Source organism: Tinamus guttatus, unplaced genomic scaffold (genome assembly GCF_059628265.1).
Source record: "Tinamus guttatus ecotype Peru unplaced genomic scaffold, ASM5962826v1 Tinamus_guttatus_pri_ptg000030l, whole genome shotgun sequence".
NCBI lineage: Eukaryota > Metazoa > Chordata > Aves > Tinamiformes > Tinamidae > Tinamus > Tinamus guttatus.
The window spans coordinates 3,639,488-3,658,571 of NW_028288564.1; the positions used below are offsets into that span (position 1 = coordinate 3,639,488).

The 19,084-nt window shown below is 39.6% G+C and overlaps 1 protein-coding gene across 4 annotated transcripts in view; it reads right to left on the reverse strand.

Annotated features, from left to right (window-relative positions):
• Positions 1–19,084, reverse strand: part of MCF2L (MCF.2 cell line derived transforming sequence like) — a 120,459-nt gene that overhangs the window by 84,981 nt on the left and 16,394 nt on the right. The window contains exon 1 of one of the 4 annotated variants that reach the window (XM_010225330.2): positions 7,583–7,727. The exons of the other annotated variants lie outside the window; for them this stretch is intronic. Coding sequence (XP_010223632.2) covers positions 7,583–7,703 — 121 coding nt within the window. The 5' untranslated portion in view covers positions 7,704–7,727. Of the gene's footprint in view, positions 1–7,582; positions 7,728–19,084 lie in introns of those variants that run through there. 4 annotated transcript variants of the gene reach the window in all.

The window sequence follows — 19,084 nt, forward strand, 5'->3', positions numbered from 1 at the left end:
TTCTGGCTGTTTATAAGATAAATGCCTGTTTTATCTCACTGCTTGCGCTAAGAGATGACTAAATCTATATTCTATTTCTGTAATAGCCACAGAGCCCTCTGTTTTGTCTACAAACTGCTTCATGTGTGAAGCATTACAAGATTTCTTTGCAAGCTACATATATGCTTCATGTGATCGAACTGAATACCTTTTAATGATATAGTAAGTCAGTACTCTTTACCACTACTCAACACATGCATCTAGGGGCTGTCACATTTTATGTGATTCAAGTAACAAATCACACTGCATTTCTATAAGCAAAACATATTTTAAAAGTGCTATGATTTTACTGACATCAGAGTATTTTGTTTTTCAACTTTGAAGCAACTATTCTAAATGTACTGGAAAATATTTTAAAAGCTCGCCTTGATATTTTTTTATCATTTTGAATGTTCCTCAAGCAGTCTATCCCTAAAATACAACTTTAGCTTAAATTCATATGACAACATCTGCAAAAATTATTATTACAACTTGCCTTGCAGAAAAAGAACATGATTTTCAATAGCTGGAGTCACAAGGATTCAGAGAAGGAATACACTCCAAATATTATCAATTAATAGGGAAAAGCTTACATGGAAGAAGGTAAAGACCACCACCTATACTACGCTTATTTTTTATCAGGAAAGCTTTGATATTGAGAGTAATTCTGGGGCATAGATTCACTGCATAAGACAGGTTGTTCATGTTTCATGAAAGTTTCTGACTTCACCGAAAAGGAGAAAGGAGGAAAGACCGCATCTTTCCTTCAGATAAAAGCTGCAGAACTAAGTCAGCCCAACCCCCTAACCAAAGGACACATGTGAAGAAGATCTTCAACTAGCCCTGTGACATCTAGTCACATAAGATATATCTCACACACTGGAGAGACTTTTCAAATGATTTCTCAGAGAAGCAAATCAAAAGGTAGATTCATTTGAAGAATTACTTGTGACAATGCAACAAAGTAACTGCACTAAAACCATCCACCTGGAACTCCTAAATGTAGATTTTTAGACTGCAGTCCCATTCACACTAGATTATGCCAGTGTGATTCACAAATAGTAACAGTTGTTGTAAAAAATGAAGTAAACCCCCTGATTTGTCACTATTTTTAAAGTATATTCTTGACTACCCACTCATATCTAAGATTCCTTAAAATTCAGAAATATAACTTCCTGACTGGCCCACCAGGTCTTAAGGTTTTGCTAAGTGGACAAAACTCCTTAGTAAAACAAAACTATAAACTATTCCCATCATCTTCAATATCTGCTTCTCACTCGACCCCAGGGACTGGCTTGATTTGTGGTTTCTACTTGACCAAACTTCTAAAACTGCCCCAGAGCTGAAAATCAGAAAAAAAATAGTAAGATTGGGCTAAGATTGCCTGCATGCTAATTATAGGGTACCTGGAAAACCCTCACATTCACCCGAGAGGGAAGAGAGGGCATAACAGGCAGAAAAGATTCCTCCAAAAGATTCCTGTAGAATCTAAGAAATACCCCATTTGTTCTCTGGCCTCCCTCCAAAAGGAAGGAATTCAACTATCCAACAGCCACGTCATTCACTCAGACTTGTGGGCAAAGTTGACAAACTCTTGTTGTCAACGATATCAAAATCTGCTGAAAAATACCTAGGAATAGTAAGAAAATGCAAAAACTAAGGCTACCGTCAGTCTACTTGTCAGTACTTGTCCACTAATTTTAGGAAAAAAAGCACTGACCAAGAAGTTTCTGGAAAATTCCATGGCATACCCAAAACCAAAGCTCTGTGTGACCTTACATTCACCACTAACCAAATCACAATCTCTTCTGGACTTTTTTCTTATTTTTTTTAAATGATTGAATAATAAATTAAATACAAGAGTTGTGTTGATGTTTATTTCCTGCTTTGGAAGAAAAAAAAAAAAAAAAGGTAATGATACCAAAATAGAAAAAGAAAAGATCTAGTTTAAATTAGGAAAAACTCTAAATCTTAAAATGAAGCTGTCTCCTTTTAACTCAGCTTGCTTTAACAAGAGGCCATGTATGTTCAACCTTTTCAGGTTAGTTTAACCTTAAGGTTAATTTCCCAGTCATGTGAGGTTTTGTTCAACACTGGATGTATCACAGTAAAAGGAAGTAATACAAGCCACCTTCTTAAACCTGGCTTAGGACAGCAAAATGGATTGCAACAGCATAAGATTGCAAACATCTTAAAGAAACAGCAAGAGATAAAGGGAGGAAATAAAATTACATCATGGCTCCAGGTCTGGCTCTGCCCAGAGAGTAAATACCTTACTGTTGCCAGTGCTCCATACAGAAAAAAAAGACATGCCGTAAGAATTGCAGGTAGCTTCTGCCCTAAGATACTGAAGTAAAATATCTCTGCCATATACACTCGTGCCGCCAATTAAGTAGGAATTTAAAAAAGCACCAGTGGTCAGGACAGTTTTAAATCAGTGTAGACACTAAAGTGGAAGAAGAAAAACGTATTTGCTAATGTCACAGTACTGGTATCTCTGAACTATAACAATCTCTTTTTCTGAAAACACAGGCTGAAGATGCAACAGCATCAGCAATTGCCCTATAAAATCCTATGGGGCTGCTCTGAAATTGAGTTCTGAGGGAAGAAACAAATGTCTCCAGAGGGACACACTTCTTGGTAACTCTTCTGATGCTGAAGGACATCAGCTGGGACAATGTTTGTGCTGGTGTGCCTAGTACTAACTCACTGGGCTGAGCCCAATAAATCATTTCATTTTAGCATTTCACAGTTATAAAATGGGAGAAAGTTTTGTGCTGGCGAGGGTTGCTATCACTGACTTTGAAATGAAAAATATATATTATATAGAAGTTTTTACATGAATATTCAGATCCTAAAAGTATCTAGTATTTTTCTTCCTTTGGAAAAGGTGATTAAAAAAGGCATCTAAGCACTACCATTCACCATTTAGACTCCTCAAACAACATGCATTTTGTCAAGTGGTATATTTGCAAGTGTCACTGAGCTATAAAAATTTTCAGGAGTAAGTCTCTTGAACTGTATGCTTTTTCTGGCATGTACAAAAGATTTAGTTCAAAATGCTTCCTAGAGAACAAATCCAAGTTACACACCTTAAATACCCCTTGACTAAGCAGCCTGCACAGTTCGTCCACATTTACGAGATCAAGGAGTTCTTATAAAGTTAAGTCAACTTACCCTGAGCCACAAAATCCAGCCACGAACACCATTCTGAAAAAAAATAATAGCTCTTCATTTCTGCTACGGAAATTTTTCTGCAGTTCATCATGAGTGAAAATCATCAGAGAAAAAACAATCCTCCAGTTTTCCCTTCTTCTGCCTCCAACAAATGCCTAGGAAATGGTGAGAGCTCTCACTTTAACTGAACTTTGTTCCATAAGTGCAGCAGGTGGCACAAGATGACTTCACAAATATATTTGCCTCCAATAACTACACTGTTCTTGTAATTATCTCTTTAATTATAACGTCCTCCTCTCATGTCCCACCCTGAGTGTTTATAGACTGCAGATACAGCTATGTATGATACAGCATAGGTCAGCTATAGGTGCAGGCCCTGACCACTTCTTCACTTACGTTAGACTTCAACAAGACTGAGCAAAATTGTTTTTCACTGAGATGTTTAAAGCACTCTTCATCTGGGAGCGCTGCACTGAACTGCCCACTGCTAGTGTTAACATCTCAGTGCTGTTTGCCACCTTCCTATGGAGTCACTCTCACCTCTTCTCCAGCTTTTCTTCTAGAAAGCAGCATGAGGGTATTTCTAGCCAGGCAGCTAATGGGAGGCTCAAATACGGAAGCTGCAAATCTCAAGTTCGTCTGTTTTCAACACAGGTTTATCCAGCTAGCAAATGAAGGTATGACTGTGACAAGAGTAAACACTGTCCTAAAAGCCCAGCCCAAATGAGCACAGGGAATAACAGTTAAGAAGTTGCAGTGGCAAAGACTTTAACACTGTCCAGAATTGTTAGCGTTTACTCAGGTTCCAAGCAGACTTTGCTTATGCTGAAACCTTCAGGGACACAGGTATGTCTGCCCTTGCTGTGCTCATATATTCACTCTGACATCTGTTCAGTCTTGGCATTTCCTTCATCCATCCATTTTGTTTTTGAGTTGTAAGCTGCACACTCTTCTCACACAGGAAAGCCCAATAACAAGCATGAATACTCATACAACGCCAGGAAAAGATGCACCACATCTCTATCCCCTCAGATATCCGAGTGTGCTTCTTCTAGGCTTCTCTTCATCTCCTGTGGTGGACTGCCCAGGCTATGGATTAACCTGGCTTTGACAGACTCTTTCACTCCAGCAAATGTATAAGAAATCCATGTTACAGTGCTGCCTGACAAGGTTGTCAGAGAATGTACTCGTTTAGATCGGAAGGACCCCAGGATATAGATTGTCACTTCATCACTACCTGCCTGAAGAGCAGGTTTTTACATGAATATTCAGATCCTAAAAGTATCTAGTATTCATCTTCATCAACCTGATTCCAGTGTGAAAGATGTGGATTACAAGCTATATCCACAGATACTCAGTCCCTGCTAACCACCGCACAGACTGAAGAGGGATGTTTCCACTTCAGAAAGTTTTACAGATCATGATTCAATCTTAGAGAAAGAGAAAAAAGAGGAGAATCTCAAAGGATGCTCTGCTCTTAGTCCCACTCCAGGAAGCTCATGACAAGAGGCCATTGCAGGCCTGGGAAAGCTTCCTCCACTGATGGGAAACAAGTTTCCTCAGAGAAGACTGTAAAGCCACTTGTTTCCAGGGATGAACCCTTCCACAAACTCTGTTAACTGCCACCCCATCTGCCTACAGCCAGAGACGCAGCATCACGTGGAACTGCCGGTGATGGAGAAGCTCCAGGTGGAAAACACGAGTCCCCTCTGTCTGAGGGCAGGCCAGGCTACCTGCCCCCTGTGAGAGGACCCATGGAGGAGCCCTTCCCAATCTTTATGTTCCAAAGAGCAAATATAAAGTGAAATACACAGCAAGGGCCCGGCCAGTGCAAAGGGATAAAGGCAACGTGGCCACTCCTGGCGAATGGGCGGCTGCAGTTTCCTGCTTGTAGAGGACAGAGGAAGGACAATCAAGCCAAAGAGGACTAACCCACCTGTCTGTAACATATAAGCAAATATTCTCTTCTTTATTAGAATGAGAAAAAACTGACAGATTTGATGAAGCATACAGGCTCTGGGAGCCAGTACAGCTTCCCTTATTAGTGTGTGTGTGTATATATATATATATATATTTTTTAAGATAATGCAAAATCAAATGCATGAACTAGGACATTCATTATTCACATAAAGATTTCTATAGTTCTTTTTTAATGTGCGGGGAAAGACTGAAGTGACAGTGACCAAAACTGCTCTCAGCAACTTTCAAAGATGCTAAAGAAATGAGAGCAAATCTTTGGGGGATTTGGGGACAACAGGATTGGGTGGCTAAATTTTGTCATGGGATAAAAAGGGATTTCTACATCATGGGATTCACAGAATCACAAGAAAATTTACTTTATAAACAAAGGCTTGCCAAAACTTTAATTTTACCTAGTGCAGCTAAAAGATAGAAATGTTCCTAGGCTGCACTGTCTTTCATGTTACATAATCTAAAACCTTGATCTAGATACTGCACAGCTTTTTGTCTGAAACTTTGAATGCTAATTGAAGGCTGCCACCAAAAAGGTGGGAAAACTCTTACCAGTGCAAAAGTCCTCAAAGGGTCTTTGACCAAAAACAATGGAATAATTCTCACTGGATATATAAGGTTAAAAGTAGAACCATATAATTGCTTTCCTACTGTCAACATAAAATGGGTAACAGGAAGGAAAGGAAACTGCATTTTTGCTTACTTGAAGACTTCAAAAAGAAAGCAGCACAATCTAATGGAGTTCCGGAATAATAATAGGGTTGGGCGGGAGAGAAAAGAGACAGTTCCCAAGAGAAACATGTAATTTTTTTGACCATACATACCCATACATGTAGCAAAAGGAACCTGTAAATAAGAGTTGGTTATATAGTGTTTCAAGATTTATGTAAAAGACTAGACTCTGAAGGAAATTAGGCTACGAAGGAAAATTAAGTACATTAGAATGTGTTCAATTTATTTGAATTTTTCTCCCATGCAACCAAGGCTTTGCCTACACTTGAAATTAGTCCCATTTCATTCATGAATGCCCAGCAGGTACTCAAAATGCAGAATTGCATAAATGTTAAATATATATATGTATATGTATATATATAGATGTATATGCACACATATACAAATGGCAGCTTTTATGGCTACACAAACAATTACTATGTGATTACTAGGAAGCAATGATTGAATCCCAAATAAGACTGAAATTTGAGGAGGCTTTGTTTTATTTTGTAAAACTGCATCTCATGTGCCTAAAACACAATTTATCTTTACTGTGATTATTAGCAAATAACATCATAACTTGTGTCTAAGTTGAGTGGAGTTACTCGTTAAATTTTGGTAATTTATTAACTAACATCCCTAAAGGCACAAAACCCTGGCTTCAACAATGCCCAGAACTGAGAAGTCAGAAAAGGAGAGATCTTTGCATTTCTGAAGTTATCAAGAAACAATGAAGAAAGGAAAGCTATAATCTTCATATCAAACAAAAGAAATGACAGGAGATTCCTTGGGGACAGCATGAAACAAAATGTGAGCAAAAAGAACCACCAGAAATGCATTACCATATGTTTATATTTATGTTATGTTTATGTTATGTTTACCATATTTACCCAGGTAATATAAAAATAAACTAACAAAACGTTCTTTTTATTTCTTTCTAACCACACTAGGTCATTGTAAGAAAGTATTAATTAATTAATTAGCAAAAAATCTGCTTCAACTTCTGTTAGCCAGTCAAGGTTAATCTATTTTAGTGAAAAACTCCAAGAAAATGTTGCTTTACTAAACACAAAGATCATTTTGAGTAACATTAACATATTGTTATACTACATGCTGTGTGAAGCAAGGGTTGAATAGGTGGTGGTTAGTCTTAAATTTAGTACATTCACTCAGAGAGCAGAGCTTCCTAATTTTGTTAGTACAGTTAACTTTTAACTTTTTTTAACTTTTTAACAGTACACTTTTTAAAAAGTATTCTTTTAGTACAATTAATTATATTTTTTGAGTGGAGCAGTTAATGAAGTTCTTTTAAAAATGACTGTGGAAGAGAATTTGGTATAAAGCATTTGAATCTGTATTTATGAGATATTACCATACACTTGGAACTGCTAGGAAAATCAGCACTGCTTGCACATAAAATTCTTTTCTTCTCTAATTACTAATGACTGAGAGTAATAACTATCCATGAATAGTATATAATACACATAAACTTTTTTTTTTTAACTGTAACTGGTACTGGATCCCAACATGAAAATACTTTTTGAGAGGAAATACTAGTTCCTGCAAGAATCATCACAGCTAAACAAATAAGTAACTCCAATACTATTTACTGTTCATATTCACCTCATGTGCTACTCAAACTTAAGTGCAAACACCCTCTGTAGATATGAACTACAATATTGTATCACCTATATAGTCACCTCACCAGAGCATGTTTGGCGTGGATTATTTCGTGAGTGCCTTCTACCATGAAGGATTTGGTTGACTCTTGGTAGGATCCTTAAATGACTTTCACGTCTCTCCCTTAAAAAGCGTCGTAGAGACATGGATGTGTATCCCTGTATCTTCACCAAGTTATTCACCAAAGGGGAAAAAAAAAAAAAGCTCTTCAAAATTACACTCTTCTGATGTATGGGAAGATATTGTTGTGGCTTTATTTTTTAAAGTCAATGGAACTCAAAGTTTCTTTGATCAATTCAAACACTACCCAAAAAAAAAAGAGAGATTTAAAGGCCTGGAAATAGGTGCAGTTCAGTTATTTATATTGTATATGCTTTTCCTTAGAAAGCAATAGCTGGTTTTACTAGAAAGAAAAAAACAAAAAAAACCCACAGTTGTACTTAACAGACACGAAAGAGCAAGTTTCTACACAAAGCTGGAAGATTCTCACACTTTCTAGTATACCTCACACAGCAGGTACCAGACCTGGTGTGGACACCACGTACGATGTTGCAGTCTGTCTTGTCTCCGGTGTGTGTTGTACAAATAAAGAAGGGTTAACTTCTCACACAGGTAGGTAAGACTAGCAAATGAAATCTTCAATATAGGCATAAAATTGCATTTTTCAATGTTTCATCCAAAAGAACTGTATCCGTCTGAAACAACCCTATGCTGTTTTCACAGGAAAAAAAAAAATCCAGCTTGTTAGTTCAGATCAACCAGATACAGTGTCCCACGGTTGTTCTTCACTCCAGGTGTTTTCTTCTATTGGCTTGGTCTTTACATCCTTCTCATTTATATGAGATGTTCAGTAGTTGCAAAGAGACATCCTAGGTTTTCACTGAAGAAGGGCGGTTGAAGGTCTTTCTCATAAGCTAATAAATCAGCACTCGAACAGACAGAAACCTAATTCTGACACTTGCTGCATTTCCTATTTCTGTGTTTGAAGTATCCTGCACTCCACAGGAGCCAGTGCTATGCTCATACCAGCAGATTAAAAGAAATTACTGGTGCCACTACAGTGCTGTCTATTAAAAACTGCCCTTCTGTTAATCTACTGTAAAGCAGAGTTGTATCATCTATCCTCCTTCCTCTCCCTAACTTTGCATGAAGAGAACTGAGCCCCTTCAAAGGCAAAGTAAGCTTCCAGAATATGCAAACTGAAAGATTTGAAGCTTCCTGGGAGTTAACAAACAACTAATAGGAAGGAAGGGAGGGGAAATGAATCCCAGGCTTTCTTAAAACATATCAGGAAACTCTGCGCTGTCTGCTCCCCCTGTCTCTTTCAGTGCAGGAGAGAGAGGAAACTGATAATGCTGCTTTACTTGGCAGTCATCATTTTCCTCTCCTTTCTGTTTAACTATGTCCTGGATGGCTACAGATCTACCATAACCCCAATATATACCATTACCTGCATCAAAAAGAAGACAAGTTCTGAAATATGATGATCCAACTAAATTAGAGCTGTCAACCTTTACTGAAGTCACATGGAAACAAATAACTTCCTACAATATATTAGCTCGGATTTACCTTGCTAACAGAACACAACCGTGAGAGTTTTATCCTGAAGTTGCTAAAATTTTATCACAGGCTAATGTGACCACCTTAAAATGCACTGCTCCAGAAAAGACATAAAAATAAACCAGAAGTGACACATTTTGTGCAAATTTGCACATTTTGTGCAAATATCACTTGTCTTCTAGATTCATTATAATAAACATACAGACCACTACATAATACAGCTGTGCTACTAAACCTGGATCAAAGGCCTATGAAGCTTCTTTAAGTAATAAAGGAAAAAGGAAGGAAGATGATAGCTTGGTGGAAACCCACCATGATGCACACTTCCCCTGTACTGTATATTTAGTGTTCAAACAAAAGGGGATGGAATTGAAATAAGCCAGTGAAACCATAACATCAATATTTGACAAAATTGCACGTTTTCTTCAGCTGCTCACCACTCAGGGACACAAAGAAGTGGTTCAGAAACAGCAACATCCGCAGAGACAAGAGTGCAACTTGCTCCGCGCGGCTCACGGTCTGGGTGGTGGCAGCGAACGTGACCAGGAAACGCTCGCGGCCGCTTGCCAGCCACGTGCACCATCCCACCTCGCTGCCTCCTGCACTCAGGGCTGTCGGGGCACATCAGCCTCGTGACAAAAGGCACCGGTCTGGCAACTCAGAGCAACATAAATGAAGCTACAAGTTTTCTTTCTGCAGCTGAGCTACCAGCCACAAAAGTGACTCTGGTGCAGTGACCCTAATGGCACATGGTTGAAATCTAACCAACAGTTAATGCAAGGGGTTATTACACTGAAGCAAAAAGACTTTCTCCTTGCCTTCTCCATGCGTCTAATGCATGCACGAAATTGATGACTTGAGTTGTAAGGTTGTTAAGTACACATAATCCTGCTGAAAGCTAGCTATTAGCTACATCCCTGTCCGTAAAACTAGCTTTTAATCTGCTTTTAAGCACTCAAATTTGTGCCTAGAAGCAAAGAAATTAATCACAACGACGACTCTGGCCATGCGCAATCAGAAGGAAACAGATGGTGTAATGCAGTTTTTCCAAACAGCCTCTATCACCAGGAAAATAATCTGAGTATTTTCCCTTGCTGTTGGGATTACTGTAACAAAAGCTCCTACCAAAAGGATTTTTTTCTGCGCTCTGTACTGCATCAGCAAACTAGCAGTTTAAACATGGTCATATTCTTTGAGCATTAATTGGCAAAACCAACTAGAATGAATCTCTTTCATGTCACAGAAATGGTAGCATTCAATGGGTAACATAGAGGAAGGTCTTTTAGTAACTATGAACAGTTTGATGGAGTTAACAAAATCATGGCAATGAAACAGGTCTTATTTTTCTCATGCTTTGCTTCCAGGTCTGTTTTTGATTGCAGTTACAGTTTTGCACATTGATGCTAAAAGCAGCCACGCTGATTTACATCTGTATTCACTTGCTGATTCTGCGGAGCTCTTGCAGAGTGAAGACAATGAGACAAAACCTGTCTGAAAACCTGAAAACTGTCTCATTGTTCCAAGATGTCAGGCAGACTGTAACACAAAGCAAGAATTAATCATTCTCTTGTTAAAGTGGATGAGATCAATATAAAGTGTATGTACACCTTTCACCCAGACTGTTTTTGTACTTGTTGGAATTTGATAGGTGTGCTTATACTTGTTTTTTTAGGATTCTCTATCAGAACTTTCCCTCTAAGAAAAAGTTTTAAAAGAATTTCCATAATATAATCTATATTCCCTGTGAACTGAAATTACATTTTAAAAAAAAACAGTCCCATATACAGAGAGACTGTGATAGAGTATGAAACTCAGAAATTGGTATTAAGGGAAGTATATAAAGGCAAATCTGACAGCTATTCCAAACAAACTCAGTATGTCCCAAAAACATAATATATGGATGACAGATACGTTTTCAAAATACATTGATATTAAGTTATTAAATATTAGAAGGTAAAAGAATTATGTATCTCATGATAAATAGACACACAAACCCTGAATTAAGTTAAAAAAGAGAATTAGGTTAGTTGTCCAAGCTTAATCCTAAATGAACGTGTCTGCTCAGAGACAAACCATGATTGTAATAAGCATCAGCACAGATGAATATAAGTAGATCAGGACTGAGATAAATGCTTGTATGCTATTTATACCTGGACATTACGTTGTTGCACCACAGCTGACAATCTCCTCTCTCTCAAAAAAAGCTAACGATCATTATTTAAGTAAATCCTGAAATCAATACAGATAATTTTAAAATTTAAACAAGAAACAAAAAAAGATCACATAATGTAAATTTAAGGTTTTGATATCCTGGAAGTGTTATTTGTAACAATAAATTAAAAAGTCTTAAAGCCTAATATAACCCTTTAAGTTTTTAAAGTTTTTAAGTTCTTTTTTTTAAAAAAATTTGTATTCCATGCCTGCATTTCCTGGGGTTTAGAAGTAAGTTTGACCCCTGCCTCAAAAACAACAAGCTATTCTACCACTAGGAATAGAACATTCAGAAAATCACAATGGATCATTCAAATAACTAGAAGAGACTGGTGCCAAGCATTTGTACCATTTAGCTAGATAGCATTTCATGTTTGGCTTTTAATGCAGTAACTCTTGAAAGCAACTTGTGAACAATTTCAAAACTTCAAAGCAAGTTCTGTGGAACAGCGTGAAAACTCTAGTGGTTCTGGTGCAATTCAGGTCAAAACACTGGAAAAGCCTGATTAGCATCTAGCACCAATCCAGGGCTGCAGGTAAAGAGTACCGTGACATTAGAAGTAATCAAACTGTTGCGGCTCTCCCCAGTTCACTGATTTACTTCAATTCAGGTTGGTAGAATGACCCAGCAAATAAAAGTACAGGTCAGGATTGAGCACTTTTGCCAGAGACCTACATTTCACACAGAACTGAAGACAGATGAGGAACTGGAACTCCTTCAGATTAAGTCTCGAGACCTACTTCTGTCCTGTCCTTGATATAGGCTCATTCTGGGCTAGCCAAACTGTTTCAGGTCTGCATTCAGTACCTTTTATCGAAGACAAAAGATGCCTTTTGGTATTCTTTAACAACTATATACAGCAGGTACAGAGTGTTTCCTCACCAAAGTGATTGATTTTTGCAGAAGTATTAAGGGAGGGAAAAGAGGGGTTTGTAAAACTTTACAGTATGGTCACTACTGCTTCTCTCCCCGGCCTGATCTGTCACATTTGAGATCAGTGATCAACTCACTAATGAAACTTGCTCTTCCTTCATTTCTTTAAAGGAGACAGATCACCTTCTTAATCCACTTGGGAACATGCTCCTCAGCTGTTCAGAAAAGATTTTGTTGAGATTCAGGACACTGCAAAACCTATGTTTAGATGGGTGAAGTTCAGAAGATCTTTTCCAGAAGGCAGTCATCACAGGCCAGAAGCACCCTCTGTGCCTCTGCCTTTCCTCATGTAGTTCTTTCTGCAGAAAAGTGTTCTCCATTCCCATGCATTTCAGGCCCAAGTGATCCTGTGCTTGGTTCTCATCTCTCCCCTGTCAGACTTAAATCCTTTGCCACACTGCACAATCTTTCCCCTTTAGTCTCTTCTTGAATGGTGTATGAATGAAGTGCAAGAATTATCAGCTGAGTAGCTGTTTTGAAATTCTTCTGCCTACACTGTAATACTGATTATAAATTTACATGGCAGTAATCCACTCTGCACAAAAGAAATGCTGCTATTAATACATCACAAAGCTGGTATGCAGCATTAAGTAACACCTTTGGAGACCTTCCAGAAATGCTATAAAAAAACCCTCAAAGAACCTCAAAAGATTTTTCTCAGGCTGCTTTTAATAGGCAGCACAGTAGGTTCTCCACTGCAACTTTCAAGAAAATGCTATAAAACATTTAAATGTTTGGAGAAAGAATGAGATTTTCATAATATTAAAGAACACAAAGAATTCATGAACTGCTGATTTGGACTATCACTAGGCCTGTAGCAGAATGAGATTTTCCCCATATGCAGATCCACATTTAATTGAACTGGGAAGAAGGGAGTTATCAGTGGGCGAATGGCCAGTTTACTAACCAGGCAAAGTTTTAGTCTAAGCTACTGCTCAGAGTTGCTTTGCCTCACTTTGCCTATCAGCTAATCAGCTCTGATAGACATATTTTAATTACACAACCATAAATAAAGACATTCAAGTAAGCAGATCTGAACCCACAGTAAGACAAAGATCAAGAGATTTTAGACCAACTGGAACTGCCAATGATTAGGACAAATCTGTGTTTACGTTTAAAGATGAAAAGCTCTTTGACAACTAAGAATCAACTATTTCCTTCTGAAAACATAAAATGAATGCTGTGAGACACTTACTGTGGCTGTAATGCTTTGAAAGAATGAGAAGCGTGCGTATCTATAGCACGTTATCAGCTGGCGCTAACACTGAATACAGCCCTGGGCACATAGGCACGTTGTCTGCCCCAGCTCCATACTGCTGCCAAAGGGAGAGTTCCTGCTTCCAGTGCCTTCTTCCTACTGCTTGCTTTGTGTTGGCCTTGCACAGCAGAGGGGAATGGAAATACTATGGAGGATAATCAGGAAGGGCAGACAATGTGGCTTCTGGTTAAAGGAGCCAATAATGCTGGCTTAAAATGTGCCATGTGCTAAGGTAGTCACATTACAAATGCCAGTTGATTTCCAGGTTGGACATATTGCTTAATGCTTATTTCCTAAAACCCAGAGTGTTTTTTTCTTTCATGCAGTCTGTGCTGGTATCTTTTGAATTCTTCAGAAGAGTCTCCACATGATTTAATAAAATAGTACTGTTGATAACTATTTATGGTTATATCACTGCACACTTAGCACCCAAGTAAAAGCACAATGGGGAAGGGCATCATTGGAGTTACACTCTCCAAATGCAATATTTCATCAAAGCCTATTGTTGAGAATAGGCTTTTGAAGTCTATTTTGTTAAATAAGATTTTGCTATTAAAATTCTGGAACAAGCTGCCCAGAGAGGTTGTGGAGTCTCCTTCTCTGGAGATCTTCCAGACCCACTTGGATGTGACCCTGTGCCATGTGCTCTAGGTGTCCCTGCTAGAGCAGGGGGGTTGGACTAGATGATCTCTAAAGGTCCCTTCCAACCTTAAGCATTCTGTGAAATACCTTAAGCAGAAGTAGGTAGTGATGAAGCAATGGTTCTTCTTGACATATTCTCATCACATGAAAAGACTGAGGGAAATAACATTGTGAGGAAGCACAAAAATTACAGAGAAAGAAAAAGTAAAGACGGCCAAAAATACAGCTTACATCTGAACACAAAATGTCTTCCTGCATATTCTTTGATGTAAAGCCTACAAATGTGGACTCCCATACCTGCAGAGCTGTACATCAAAGGCCCACTCCAGTCAAGAGCCTCTCTCTCCCTTCTAAATTTTGATCTTGCCATATTTGCATTTAGAGGTTTTTTTTTTTCAAGCAATCTAAATGATGCTTCTCGGTTGTGGGTTAAAGGCAGTACTGAGTCAGCAGTCTCTATCTGGTCACAGACAAAAAGAAATTACAGAGACATTATATCAAAGACGTGTTTCTGAAAAAAGTCACGGTTAAAATCATTGCTCCATTTTCTCATTTTTCATCATCAGTTGATTTGATTGATAGATCCTGATTTATCTGAGAAAGGTGATGAAAACAAAAATGTAACTATTCACAAGGAGGCAGCAAGAATGTTCACATTAGAAGACTGATGCTGGGGACTTGATCTCCAAGATGAAGCACTGAGATCTTTGACAACAGTGATCTGCTCCAGAAAGTCAGCATTTCTTCCAGTTGATGATTTTCATCCTGCTCCCCCGACTCCATCTCTCATGCCTGATCTACTGTTCCTTGTATTTTAGTCGCTGCACCATCCCCCTGCATCGAAAAATCGCTTTGCCCTTGAAACTCCATTGTTTGATCTATCCGACCGACAACAGTTAGCAGCACCTGACATTAACAGTCAGCAATGGAACACCCAAATCAGAGATGAAGCCTGTGTCAAAAACTGGTTCTTTTGAATTGTGTGACTTGGTCATATGAGCTCAAATTTGTCATGTGTAGAGAGACATAAATGGGTCAGAGAGCGCCTAAGGAAACTTGATACCCACAAATCCATGGGCCCTGATGGGATGCACCCCCAAGTTCTGCGTGAGCTGGCAGGTGTCATAGCTAAGCCGCTCTCCATCATCTTTGAAAGATCCTGGAGAACGGGGGAGGTGCTGGAGGACTGGAAGAAGGCCAACATCACACCAGTCTTCAAAAAAGGCAAGAAGGAGGACCCAGGCAACTACAGGCCAGTCAGCCTCACCTCCGTCCCCGGAAAAGTGATGGAACGACTCATACTGGCCGTTGTCTCCGGGCACATGGAGGACAAGAAGGTGCTCAAGAGTAGTCAGCATGGATTCACCAACGGGAAATCTTGCTTGACTAACCTGATAGCCTTCTATGATGGAATGACTGGCTGGATAGATGAGGGGAGAGCAGTGGATGTCGTCTATCTCGACTTCACCAAGGCTTTTGACACCGTCCCTCACAACATCCTCCTGGGCAAGCTCCGGAAGTGTGGGATAGATGAGTGCACAGTGAGGTGGATTAGGAACTGGCTGGATGGCAGAGCTCAGAGGGTGGTGATCAGCGGTGCAGAGTCTAGTTGGAGGCCTGTAGCTAGTGGGGTCCCCCAGGGGTCAGTCCTTGATGCAGTCCTGTTCAATTTATTCATTAGTGACCTGGATGAAGGCACAGAGTGCTCCCTCAGCAAGTTTGCTGATGATACCAAACTGGGAGAAGTAGCCGATACCCCAGAGGGCTGCGCTGCCATCCAGAGTGACCTGGACAGACTGGACAACTGGGCGGTGAAAAACCTCTTGAAATTCAACAAGGCCAAGTGCAAGATCCTGCACTGGGAGAGGAATAACCCCAGATACCAGTACAGGCTGGGGACTGACCTTCTGGAGAGCAGCTCTGCAGAGAAGAGCTCTGGCATCATGGTGGACGACAAGTTGACCATGAGGCAGCAGTGTGCCCTCGTGGCCAAGAAGGCCAATGGGATCCTGGGGTGCATTAAGAAGAGCGTCTCCAGCAGGTCGAGGGAGGTGATCCTGCCCCTCTACTCAGCCCTGGTGAGGCCACATCTGGAGTATTGTGTCCATTTCTGGGCTCCAGAGTACAAGAGGGATGTGGAGCTGCTGGAGAGAGTCCAGCACAGGGCCACAAGGATGATGAGGGGCCTGGAACATCTGCCCTAGGAGGAAAGACTGAGAGAGCTGGGCCTGTTCACCCTGGAGAAGAGAAGGCTGAGAGGGGATCTAATCAGTGTCTAGAAGTACCTCAAGGGAGGCAGTGAGGAGGATGGTGCTGGCCTCTTTTCAGTGGTGGCCACTGACAGAACTAGAGGTAATGGTCACAAACTAAATCATCAAAAGCTTCACAGGAACTTAAGGAAAAATTTCTTGACAGGGAGGGTGACAGAGCACTGGAACAGGTTGCCCGGAGAGGTTGTGGAGTCTCCTTCTCTGGAGATCTTCAAAACCCACTTCGATGCAGTCCTGTGCCACGTGCTCTGCCTGACCCTGCGTATGCAGGGGGGTTGGCTAGATGACCTCTAGAGGTCCCTTCCACCCTTAAGCATTCTGAGATTCTATGATTCTATGATACCAGGCTCCTCTATTAGTAACGCAGAGTACTGTACAAGATTACTTTTTATTTTGTAACCTTAAATAGAGACTGCACATCTGGAAAGCATCACAGATATTGACCTTCCCCATACCCAGAAAAACATATGGGATTCCCTGGGGGACAGAAGCAGGTAAAAAAGTGAAAAGGAAAAGACACAGATGCTGCAATTCACTGTAATCAAACATTTTAGAACTTCGCAGCTGCTCTCTAATTCAAATAAATCCAAATCAAATCAAAGTTGTGTCAGGAAGCAGTTTTTTACTGAGTGGAGAAACTCTGCAGATACACATTTAGTTATAATTTGTCTAAATCTTTCTTGAACCGTGAATTGTACTTTGCAGGCTTTTCTGCATCAAACTTCACAAGTGTTGGACTCCACTTTGCAGCTACATGTCTGGACTTCCTTCCTCTCACAGAAATTTATAGCACTATTCAATCCTATTCTTCAAATATTTAAAACTAGTCTAGTTCTAAACCTACATACAGAACCTACTACCTACTACTTTCTCGTAGAAACCTACTACTATATGTATTACATATTGGTATGGCAAAATAAAGCAGTAAATAATGAAGAGAAAAAAAAATGAGCTGCTCTGAAAATAAACAGAAGTCAGATTATTTTATGTATCCAGACTCCATAAAGTCAGTGTGTTTTGATCTGTTCAATTCATAGTCAGAGTGAGCAGCATATTTTGCTCTAGAGTTAAGCCCTGCCATAAAGACCTTAGCTCACCTCTGCATTCAGCTGCAAGAGTTTTAGCCAGAAGGAAAATCTTTTTGACTACAGGGCACCACCAAACTCCAGCAAGCAGCAGGAGCAGGTTCCCTGTGCCCTGCCCACAACGCACAGGACAGAGGAGGCATTTGTGGAAAATCCTGGGGCATCTGGAGATATTCAGGGCTCACCTGGACCAGTCCCTGAGTAACCTGATAATTCAGTGTGCTTTGAGCAGGCAGGCAGTTGGACTGGATGACCTCCAGAGGCCACTTCCAATCTAAGTTATTCTGTAATCACCTTGCCCATTTAGATCCCTTGCTGTCATCCAGCTGTGTTCACTGCTCTGATCTCCGCAGAGAAAAAGGAAACAATTTTTGCTCACTGATTTATATTGATTGTTTCAATTTCCCAGTGAATGAATAATTTACTAGAATTTTATCTTCCTCATATTAGAGTTATGTGACGAGGCAAAGCGGTAGAGTAAAACGTTAAATAATTTACAAGTTATACACCCATGCAGGCAGACAAATGGTAGAAACAGCATTATATATTTAGCAGTTGTTACAAAGTACGGCAGTTATAAGCAAGATAGCCCCACTCCTTTGTCAAAATAAATTAAAAAAAAAGTGATAAATACCCTTCAAGTCTATGTTAAGTTTTTTAGGCATTAAAAAGAGCTAGAGGCAAATCTAAGGTACAAATATGCACGAACTTACTTCAGTACTATTGCAGTGAACAGTTTTTGGCTTCCAGTGAAATAGCAAAGCTCAGTTTTCCGACTGGTAGATTTTTTCATGAAAAACAGCTAAAATCCTGCTTAGCATCTTTGCAGGACATAGCTGGACAAATCACAAGTGTGCAGTACAGGCAGCTGATTCAGTTGTCATAGACTAATAAAGTAAATTATAAATACATTTGTAATGGATAGGCAGGGCTATAAAACACTGGACAGATTCAAGTCCTTTCATTCTCCAAATTAACAAGTTCATTCAGTTTGCTTAATTGAAGGGTTATGTCATCTTCTTTCAGTGTTCACGAAATAGAGAGCTATGAGATAATACTGAATGGCTGAATACCTTACAACTTGAAATAACCTCTGTAGATGACAAAAATAAGTGCAGTGAATAAATTCCTCATAATCCAGCCCTTCTAAATGCACTTGCCTTTTTATAAACACAGTTCTACAACCGTTTTCAAATAAAATTTAACCCAAAACAGGTTTGAAAAAGGAAAGCAGATTTAAAGTTCAATCCTCGGAATATTTTCCACAAAATAACCCTGATAAAGAACAAAGCAATACTATTTTTTTAATGCTGCAACTTTACATTTTTTCTTGAAAATTAAAAGATATTTCTTTCCTAGTCTCTGCATATTTTAAACAAAGACCTTCTGTAGAAATGCATGTGGCAATCTGACCCTCCCCTTCCCCCAAATGCACGCAGACAGACATAGTCATTAAAGGATCAGCTGAACAACATCTCCTTTCTTTCCCGAAGGGGCCCCTCTACCAGAGTACCTCCGAAAGTCGTCCTTCTTGTTAGGCACCGAGTGACGCAATCCTTTGGGCCAG